Raw genomic sequence first — 10985 nt, 5'->3', positions numbered from 1 at the left:
CTCTCTACCTCTCCTCCTTTCACTGATTAAAAAAAAAAACAGAGATAGAGAGAGAAGCACCAACTTGTTTCACTTAGTTATTCAGTTTAGTTGTATATTTATTGTTTGCTTCTAGTAAGTGCCCTGAGTGGGTTTTGAACCCATGACCTCCGTGCACAGGGAGGACACTTTATATACTGAGCCACCTGTCCAGGGCTTTCTTTTATTTAAAAACATTTTTTTATTTATTGATTTTAGAGAGAGAGAAACATTAATTTGTTGTTCCATTTATTTATGCATTAATTGATTGATTCTTGTATACACCCTCACCAGGAATCAAATCCACAACCTTGACTTTTCTAGATGACATTCTATCCAAATGAGCTACATGGCCAGGTCTGTATCGTTCCAATTTTAGTATGTGCTGCAGAAGCGAGCACCATATCTTTTCTTTCATGGCATTTTACCTCCACTGGGAGAAGAAAGCAGAGCAGGGATTTTTTAGGTGTTTTACTAAGGAGACTACCAAGCCTCAAAATATATAACTGCCTCAGGTCACACAGCCGGAAAGCAGCAAGGTAGATTTCAAAACCCAGACCAGTTTTCCTTCCCCTGCACCACTCTGCTGTCTCAAGAGGTCTTTTTTGAGGTCTTCACAGCTTGGAAAGCAGGTAGCCTTTTGCTCCTTGGGTATCAAAGGACAAATGTGGTGGATATCCCCTCACACCCTCACCCAGGGCTGCAGGAAGGTCTGGGCAGCTCACCTGCCCACAGGGCTGCCCCAGGGCCCCACCCAGCCGGCCTCCTTCTCACTGGCACTCACTCCGCTAGCCTTGCACAGCCGGGGTGTAGGCAGGGCTAAGCTCTGCCCTTTGCACAAACACACTTGCAGTGTCAGGCCCTCTTAAAGGACATTTTAACTTAGCTCATCGTCCAGTTTTAGCCACAGAAGGAATGAAACCTAGCAGAGGCCCTCACAGCCTTGGCCCTCCTTTACCCACTGATTCCGAGGGAGACCACCTGCCCCTCACATCCGATTACATGGTGGGAAGAGGGGTGTGGGTGTGGGAGTTCTTAGCAACTCAGTCCACAGGGCAAACATTATTCTCACAGTGGGGTACTTGGGCTCAGACAAGGGAATTGCCCTTGGCTACCATAGTGTTTCCGGGTTGGAGATTAAGGGACTGGAACCTTCCAAGTAGTCTAGTGCTTTCTCCTGGGCACCAGACTCCTTCTAGATCATCCTGGGCCCTTTCCTGTGGGTGTGGCTCACACTTCCGGCTGACTCCTGGGGTTTTTCCACTGTATCAACAGCCTTGCTGAGACTGACGGCTTGGCAGTCAGGTCTCACCCTGCAGGAGGCCATGTCCCAGCCATTAAAGCTACAGGGCTGGCAGAAGGCCACGTTAGTGGAACGCTGGCTCCCAGACTTCCCAGCCTCAGCCTCCTCTCCAGCTCCCTCAGCGGCAGGCTCCTGATGTCACAGACCTAAGCTCAGCTAGTTCTTAAGCAACCGAAGTTCTCCTCCTTTCCTAAGGAAGGCTGCTTGCCAACCACAGATGGGCACAGGCTGTGCCAGCCTCTCCATGGTAACCGGGGGCCACAGCTTCCTGCCTTGGGCAATAATCAAGAGCCAATACCCATGGCAGGGCTCCTTTGCAGACTCCCAGAGAGCTGCAGGCCCATCATGCTCCCCTGTGATCCCTGAAACTTGGGGGACAGCCGGGGAGGCAGCTCAGCTAGGTTGCCCTGGAAGACTTCACACCCAGCAGGACTTCTCTGAGAGGGGTCCTGAAATAGGGCAGGCCGGGAGGTCCCTCCTTTGGAGGCTGTCCCCTCCCACCCCATATGGAATTGGTTGTGGGGACAGGTTTGTGGGGCTCCAATGTTAAGTCCTTCTCAGGGCAACAGGTGAAAGTTGAAAATTCCACTGTTAGTTGTCTTTAGACTTTGCTCTCCCTGGTGGAGGGGGTGGTGGTGCTGCAGGAGATAGAGAGATTGCAATGGTTTACACAAGAGTCCCAGTCCCTTGCCACCCCACCCCCGACCTTGTAAAATGGCCCCTCGGGGGCCTACTGAGGAACTGGCAGGCTCTCAGTGGGGGTGGGGTGGGGTGTTGTTTATCAACGTAGAGTCAAAGACTCTAGCAACAGGGTATACAGACGAGCTCCCTCGTGGCTTCTCCTGAGAGAAGCAGGGGTGGCAGGCACCCCAGGAGCGGAGACGGAGCTGTCCTCCTTGCCACAATCTCAAGAACTGGGAAGGTCTCTTCAGAGAGATTCCGTTTCCAGTCGAAAAACGAATCAGAATGCAAAGTGGAACTGCTCCTGGTTCCTCCCCGCCCTTCTCAGCCTTCTGTGCACAGCTCTGCTTCTCACAAACAGCACTTGGGCTTGGCGGCAGAGGACTGAAGTGAGCCTGAATGTCAATTGTAAAAATACTGCACAGCACCAGGCGAAGGGTCACAGCCTTCCCTGTTCCCTAGGGTGTTCCCCCACCCCACCCCGCGTTCAACTTCTTTCCCAGTCTCTATGGGGAGTTCAGTCTTTGCTCCAGTTTGTTCTTTGAGCTTTTGCGATGCAGAACCAAGAATACCTGGTGGGGGCCCTGGCTAGGTAGCTCAGTTGGTTAGAGCGTTGTCCCTATACGCCAAGGTTGTGGGTTTGATCCCCAGTAAGGGCACATACAAGAATCAACCAATAAATGCACAAATAAGTGAAACAGTAGATTGATGTTTGTCTCTTTCTCTTTCAAGTGAATTTTTAAAAAATAAATAAAAAAACAAAAACAAAAACACCTGGTGTGGGAAGACTAAGTGGGATGGTAGGTGGAGAAAAAGGTTTGGGCCCACAGGCTGTTCATCTCCTTAATAAAGAGGAAGAGAAATCATCTCAAGGTACTTGTGGAGGTAGTGGGGTGGGAGATTTGAAGAGATGCCCCTAACTTCTGGGGACTGATGAAAGTGGATTAGAGAGGAAGAGAGTTCGGGCAAACGCTGCTGTGGACATCGCTGTAATTGCCACCCTCACTTTGCAAACAGACAGACCCAAGATTTGAGCTATTTTGAAATTATTAGTGACTGCTGAAGGGTGTTTCTTAGTCAGTGCTACTGCAATAATAATCACTCCCATGTTTACTGAATATTTAATATGTCCCCAGCCCTCCTGCATCATCTAATTGAGTCCTCACAATTAATCTGTGGAGTATGGAACATCTTTATTCCCATTTTACAGGAGCAGAAACTGAGTCTTAGGGAGGAAAAGGCATTTGTCCACAGTCACACAGCCAGATGTGCCTCAGCCAGGCTTCATGAAATGCAGGTGCATTGCGGCAGGCTCCCTGCTTGGAGACCAGGCACAGCTACTGCCCCTGATAGCAGGGACAAGGCGGAGTTCCTCTCAGTAGATTCTCCGGGAAATTGCTAGACCTTTCTGAAGAGGGCTCTCTGTGGGAGCTGCAGACTCTCACTGACTTAATGAAGCAGAAAATCAATGAGGTTTACACAAGACATCTGCATGGAGGCTGCTCCCTCACTGATCTGAGCAGCAGGAATGTGCCAGGGGCCAAATGACCATCTGGGGCAGCTCCTGCCAGCCTGTTTCTGTGACATTTTATTAGGTCTTGGGGGTGGAGGGGGTGGGGAACACAAAATCCAGTGGCCCACTCTAAGGAGACTGCATCTTTCCATCTTTCTGTCCTGGCCTTTCAGAATATGGACATCCCTCCCCCTTTGGCCCCCACCACTTGGAGAGAGGCTCTTTACACTAAGGGGCAAGGAGGGGTAAAGAGAGAGCAGAGCTCCATCTGCCCTGCATTCTTCTATGCTGCACCAAACTCACAGTTCTTCAGAAAGAGGGTCTCTGGGAACCTTAGATTTGGGAGCCAGACGGACTGGCTTTCAACACACTCTGCTCCGACTGCCTGTATATTTGTGGGCAAGTCACTTCCTGAGCCTTATGCATCTATGAAATAGGAAAAATAACAGTACTCACCTAGTAGGTTTAATGCCAACAACATGGCACAGGGAAGTTGCTCAATAAACCATATTCCTATCTCAGGAAATGAGCTGAGGAGGGAGTCAAGTTGTGGTCACTGTTCTGGCATTTTGTTTCATGGATTTCAGACTGTAACTGGTTCGTGTAATTATTCTTGGCCTTGTACCCAGGCCTATCTTGGCCCTTTCCTTAGGTGAGGGCTGTTCTACAACCTGCACATATGCTTGCTTTACCCACTTATTTTTTCCAGAAGAATGCCTTATTACTTAGTACCACAGTCAGTTATTTACACAGCTGGGCTGGTCAGGGAGAGGCTACCAGTTTCAAAGTTTTCTTTGATGTCTCTAGTCTATGACATAAAGCACGTGGGTGTTTTTGGCCACACTAAGCTGGCCATTGCACATACTGGCTGGTATCTGCCCCTTGTGTGGATTCTTTTCCTCTCAGGCTGGACAGGTAGCCATGAACTGTCCAGACAGCAGTACTGAGACATGTGTCTGCAGGGCACAGGCCTGCTTGGTGTTCGTGCCCCGCTATGGCTCTTTGCTTTGGTCTTATACTGCCTTGGTTTTGACTCCTGGCTCTGCTATTCACTATGAGAACTTGGGCAAGTTACTTGATTTCATGTAGACAATAGTGATACTTCCATTATCATAGGGATATAGTGGTAATACCATTATCATAGGTGTAAATGTAAAACACCTCACCAGGTAGGTGCTCAGTAAGTGTTAGCTCCTTGTCTGACCTGTGGCGGCAGTGGATCAAGTGTCGACCTGGAATGCTGAGGTTGCCAGTTACAAACCTCTGGTTTTCCTGGTCAAGGTACATACAAGGAGTTGATGCTTCCCACTCCTCTTCCCCACCTTTCTCTCTCTCCTCTCTCTAAATTCAATACATAAAATCTTCTTAAAAATGTTGGCTCCTTTTCCTATCCCTTTGGGACTATCTGGAATGTTGAACTGAAATTTCCTGGGACGCTCTCAAGAGTCCAATCTAAGGAGATGGCCCCAAACCAGGAGAGACCATACCATCTGCTTCCTAACCCACTCTCCCTTGTTTGGGCCAGGGGTAGTTCTGGGGTGACCCAAGTGCCTTTTATTCTTTATCTGTTTTCCTCAGATTAACCCTATCAGTCAAGTGCAACTACAAGAAACTGTTAGATGAAGAAATGAAGGCACAGATTAGGTAATTTTTTTTATGTGGTATTTAAAAAACACATTTGTACCAAATGCCTTATAAATTAAGAGCACTTTTCAATATCTTGCATATTTTCCCCATTTTTTTTCTAGGGACTTGAATTATAATAATTTTGGGGAATTTCCTCAGGCTATTAAAGCCCTTCCTAATTTTTTTTTTTTTTTTTAGCGAGACAGAGAGAGGGACTGATAGGGACAGACCGGGAGAAAAATGAGAAGTACAGTATCAATTCTTCGTTGCAGCACCTTCCTTGTTCACTGATTGCTTTCTCATATGTGCCTTGACTGGGGGACTACAGCTGACCCAGTGACCCCTTGCTCAAGCCAGTAACCATGGGTCATGTCTATGATCCCACACTCAAGCCAGTGACCTTACACTCAAGCTGGTGACCTTGGGGTTTTGAACCTGGGTCCTCAGCATCCCAGGCTGATGCTTTATCCACTATGCCACTGCCTGGTCAGGAAGGTCAATTGTTCAAGGTTACACAAGTTGCCAGGTGGCCAGAGAGGGTATTGCTTTCTCATGCTGTATTGTTAGAGGGGTAGGAGCTGGGTCTCTGGCTCCACTTCAATAGGTACAATTTCACATCTGTCCTATGTATTAGGGATTGATTCTTGAAAGACTATAAAAACAGGGTTCTATGGTTACAAAGTTTGAATCCCAAAGTTTTTTTTCTATAACTTTAATCCACAGCCAGGCAAGGATATGGACTACAAACTAGGGCTGATCACCTCTGAACCAGCTTCTAGGCAATGCTCCAGCTCTGGACAATTTGAGCTGAAAATAACTAAGATTTCCCTGGCCTGAGGAACTGGGAGAACAGCTGAGACTTGAAGAAGCTAAACTGGGAAAGGGCAGAGGTAATGCACCGAGGAATCCCAGGCAAGTCTTGACACTGGAGACGGCAAATCTAAGTTTAAAATGGGCAGCTTTCCGTCTCAGGACCACTGTTGGCTCCAGATGGTATACGTACCAGCAGCAAATCACTTTCTGGATTAAACTCTTGGGCTAAATCAGGGGTAGTCAACCTTTTTATACTGACTGCACACTTTTGTATCTGTTAGTAGTAAAATTTTCTAACTGCCCATCGGTTCCACAGTAATGGTGATTTATAAAGTAGGGAAGTAACTTTATAAAATTTATAAAGCAGAGTTACAGCAAGTTAAAGCATATAATAATAATTACTTACCAAGTACTTTATGTCGTATTTTCACTAAGTTTGGCAGAATAAACCTTTATAAGACAACTTACTATAGTTAAATCTTTTTATTTATACTTTGGTAGCTCCGCTACCACCCACCATGAAAGCTGGAACGCCCACTAGTGGGCGGGAGGGACCAGGTTGACTATCACTGGGCTAAATGAATGGGTTACCTCTCTAGGTACAGATGTTGAAGTATCTCCCACCCCCCCCACCCCTGATTTCCAGACTGTTGGAATATCTTAATGTAGCCTATTCATTGTGCAGTGTAAGTCTAAAGCAGACTAACACTGCTGACTTTTTGCTTCCTTTTAGGAGGGCATTTTCCTAAGGCAGGGCATGGTTTAGTTTTAATACATTTTGCAGCCTTCTGGGCTAATGGACCCAACTAGGCAGATTAACCTCCAAATGCGCTTTGCCATAAAAGCAGCAGCAAAGAGAATCAGAGGCAGGAGTGACTGACAGGCAGTCAAAAGAAAAACTAGGCAATGTGAGCAAGGGTTGAATAAAAACTTCTGACTTCACAAGCATCTTATCCCCAAGTGACTACCAAAGCTTAGCATTTTAGGGTCAATTCCAGCTCTGCCGGTTCCTGGCTGTGAGTTTGGATAAGTTACTTAATGTCCAAACCATTTAAAATCTGTAGCTGCTACCTGACACGCTGGCTGTTGTGAGAATAAAGAGAGACGTGGCAGGAAAGGTGCTTGGGACAGTGCTGGTTTAGAGCAGCCTTTGGTCGCCAGCAGCATTTCCCACCATGGGAAGGTAAGGCCACAGTCGGCCTAAATGGCTGCCAAAGTTCATGCTTAAAGGACTCCAAAGGATCGAATATTTCAAATACAAGCTGGACATAAAATTGAGAGCTGTCTCTGCTGAAATTTCCCTTAAGCCCGCCATTCTCTCTGAGACTTGGTCCCACACTTTAGGAAAGTCTACTCAGTCCCTTCTTAGTACCAGAACTCCACTTTCACTCGGACCTAGTCTCCATCTGGACTGTTACAAAAGCCTTTTAGGTTTTGGCCTCTTTAACTGCCAGACTTTTTATCTAAAAAACCAAAACAAATAAATAAAACAATAATAAAAAAAGCTTCAGAGAAAACATTTGCTCAAAATTTTCTCCTAGGGGTTCCCTTATATCTAATGGGTAAGGTTTGAATTTCTGACCTTCACATACAAAGCCATTAATTTAAACTGGTTTTCCCAGCCTCTTGTCATCACTGACCCTCTGATCTAACAAACATACTGTTCCCCTAACACAATGGGGTCTTTAAAAGCCTTTGTACCTTCACCCTTCTTTTACCTATTCAACCTTTAAGGCTTACTAAAATGTTATCTCTGTAGTGAAGCCTACCCAGTTCCCCAAGTTTCTTTTTCCAGCCTCTATTATATATATCACTTAATCTTTAACAGAGCATTTCATTTATTTACATCTACCTTTCCCAACAGACATACTCAAACATCTTTCTATCTAATCCATTACTAGTCCTTAGAGAAGCTGTGGTGATAGCACTTTTGAACAGCACTTTGTGAAACTAAGGTGTAGGGATCACACCATCACTATACTGATCTGAATGGGAAATGGGAGGACTGAAGCAGAAAGTGCTGTTGCCTTTTTCCTCTTACTAGTTCAAAGTCTGACTTACTGTAGCCATTATATGAAAGATAACTAGCTTGTATAATGGCTTTAAAAGAGTAACCATGAGCAGTCCACCCAAGTAAATATCACACATAAGGAGAAATCACAAGATATGTTACAGTTAAGAGTTTAAAAAGTTTTACTTTTTTATGTAACATCTAAAGTTTTAATCAGTTGATCCTATTAGGAAGAAAATATGACACAGCACGGAGTCTGGAAAGAATATAAGAACATCTCTCGCTCTCTCTTTTTTTGCATTTAGTCTTTTCAGTCACTACACAATGATTATCAATTAGCCAAGGACAGTAACAGATACTGCAGAAAAGGAGATATGAGAAACATCTTTTATTTTTTTTCTAAAGAGGTGAAAATAAGATTTCTTATATTTCTCACTGATAAGATTTTTAAACTCTTAAAAATGCAATTTCTTTTCAAAGCACATGCCATCTTAAAAAAAATCTTAGCAATGTACATTTGCACTCAAAAAGAAAACATGCAGCACCATTGTCTTCTGACAAAATTCTGCATAAAAACCCCACTTTGCTTTCTGCAAACATGTTCCCTGTTATCATTTAGGGACTCCAAACCATAAACATTCAGTGCAATATTTATTGTTTCTTATTTCCGTAGGAAACACAGGACCAATGATGTCTTCTGAGCACAACTGTTTCCTGATGGTTGAGCAACAGTCTCCCTCTGCCTTATTTTAAAGTACTCTCTAACTTGCTGATGTAAGGTACAACCAGAATTCAGTAAAACTTGAGGATCCTAGTGGAGGATGGAGGAGAAATACTTAAGGTATATACCCTGTGCCATAAACTTAGAAAAGAAATTTATACAGAAAACAAAAACTTCAGATTTTATCAATGCACCCTTTTAAAAAGTGTTTTTTTTTTTAAATTTCTGAAAGCAGCTTAAAATGAATCAAAAGCAGTTCCTGAGTAACTGCAGTAAACAGTGTCTTTTTAAAATATATTTATATATATATATATATATATATTTGCAACTTAGCTCATTTTGGTTCTGCCTTAATTTACCTCCCCAGCTTTTAGTTTAATCAGTTCCTTTCCTTTCAGTTCACAATGTGCAAGTACAATAGCATCAGCTCTGAGAGTTGGCGTGGTGCAGATGTTTCTTGTCACTTGTGTGATCATCTGCATGTCTTCAGGCCAGGTTTCCAGTCACTGCTGGTCATAGGTCTCCTAATCTCACAAGCCTGTGAGAGCCACAGACAGTTCACGTTTTCTTCAGCAGCCGCCGCGACTGCCATGTGTGGAGCTTGGTGTAGGCTGTCTGGAGCATCTCTTCAATGTGACTGACCAACTGAAAAACAGAGCGAGCAAGACACTTACACACAACAACGGGGCAAAGGCTAAGATGTCAATGTTGCTGCCTCTGATCTGGCATGTACTTCAGTGTAGTTTCTATCGCACTTGTGTTTCCCTAGTAAGGCAATGTGCAAGCTCTCTGTGAAAGTCTCACCAGACACATCATGTACAGAAAGAAAGATGGTGAAGTACAGCAGATGCTGGGAATCCACCTGTTCTTTATGGGTTATAATGTCTTCCCTGTCATTAACCAGTTATAGGACAAGATGAAAGCCATAACTGTGTTCTAGGCCTTAGTTTCTTCTGTCAAATGAGAGAGGTGAACAGCTAAACTGGTCATTTCATTTCTATATTTAACATTAGTCTACTGACCACGGTCAGGACGGTAGCATCTGCATTACCTTACAGAACATTTGCACTACATAGCACGAGAAGAAAAAAATTTGCCCTCATCATGGACATAACTAAAGTCAACAGGACCACAATGGTCTAAGATGATGGACTCCGGGTAGTAAAACGTCTTGGAGTATCTGTTTCCTTGGAGGTGGACAGTGTTTATGTGATTGGAAGTTGAAATTTTGTGGTCTCCAAATTAATTCTAGCAGTATGGGGACAGAATTCAGGAAGCCCTAAATCCTTTTAGCATGTTAATGACTTAGATCCAATCTAAGGTAGAGTTAAAAAAACATACCCTAATTTATGTCTGTTATCATTAAAGGTGTGTTATTTAGTTCTGTTTGGAAACTACATAAAAATCATCCTTGTCCTGCTGCAGAAAGACAATTTAAGCTGCTTTTTTGATTATAACTAATAGTGTTTTATTTTGAAACAACAACAAACAAAAACACCCCACTTAGAACATTTAGAGTAAAAGACTTACTAAAAATCTTACCCATGAGGGTTTTTCAGCTTTCAGTGGTAAAATGCCCTCTTTTGATTATCCTACTTACTGAAATACTGAATCCTAAGTCTGTATCTACTATTCTTTCCCATCATCTGAGAGGCTTTGTATAACACACACAAAAACAATCTTGTGTGACTGTTCTAGCCTTGCATTAAAATCAAAGCTAAAATCCTCGCACAAAGTAACATTTTTCATTCAGTACCTCATCCACTGCCCACCCTGATATAAACAACCAGGGAAGCTTCAGGCCACAATGCAGGAACTGCTCAATTTACTATCAAGTGGCAATTCTGCCTTTCTTTGTATTGCTAGGTTTGTGCTTACTACCCAAGTTTTCAAAAGAAGTATTTTTAGGAACACACATGTAGAGTGTAAATCTATAAAAAAAAAAGCATGCAGATGACTATTAGAAATGCCTATGGCCCTGACCAGTTGACTCAGTGGATACAGCGTTGGCCTGACAACTGCATGTCCCTGGTTCTATCCCTGGTCAGGGCACACATGAGAAGCAACCATCTGCTTCTGTTCCCTGCCCTCCCCTCCTCCTCTCCCTCTCTTCCTCTCACAGCCAGTGGCTCGACTGGTCCAAGCGTCAGCCCTGTGCACTGAGGATAGCTTGGATGATTTGAGCACTGACCCCAGATGGGGCTGCCAGCTGGATCCGAGTCAGGGTGCATGAAGGAGTGTGTCTCACTTAAAAAAAAAAGAAGGAAATGTGCCTCATCAGTCCTGGTCTTGGGAAATA

The 10985-nt window shown here is 44.2% G+C and overlaps 1 protein-coding gene across 1 annotated transcript in view; it reads right to left on the bottom strand.

Moving 5' to 3' along the window:
- Nucleotides 1-8338: 8338 nt before the first annotated feature.
- Nucleotides 8339-10985, bottom strand: part of GTF2H1 (general transcription factor IIH subunit 1) — a 43741-nt gene continuing 41094 nt past the window's right edge. The window contains exon 15 of the mRNA XM_066251083.1: nucleotides 8339-9331. Within this exon, the coding sequence (XP_066107180.1) occupies nucleotides 9245-9331 (87 nt within the window). The 3' untranslated portion in view covers nucleotides 8339-9244. The remainder of the gene's footprint in view (nucleotides 9332-10985) is intronic.

This window comes from Saccopteryx bilineata, chromosome 1 (assembly GCF_036850765.1).
Source record: "Saccopteryx bilineata isolate mSacBil1 chromosome 1, mSacBil1_pri_phased_curated, whole genome shotgun sequence".
Taxonomy (NCBI): domain Eukaryota; kingdom Metazoa; phylum Chordata; class Mammalia; order Chiroptera; family Emballonuridae; genus Saccopteryx; species Saccopteryx bilineata.
Note: the sequence above shows the minus strand (reverse complement) of the source record. Positions and strands in the feature narration are given on the sequence as shown.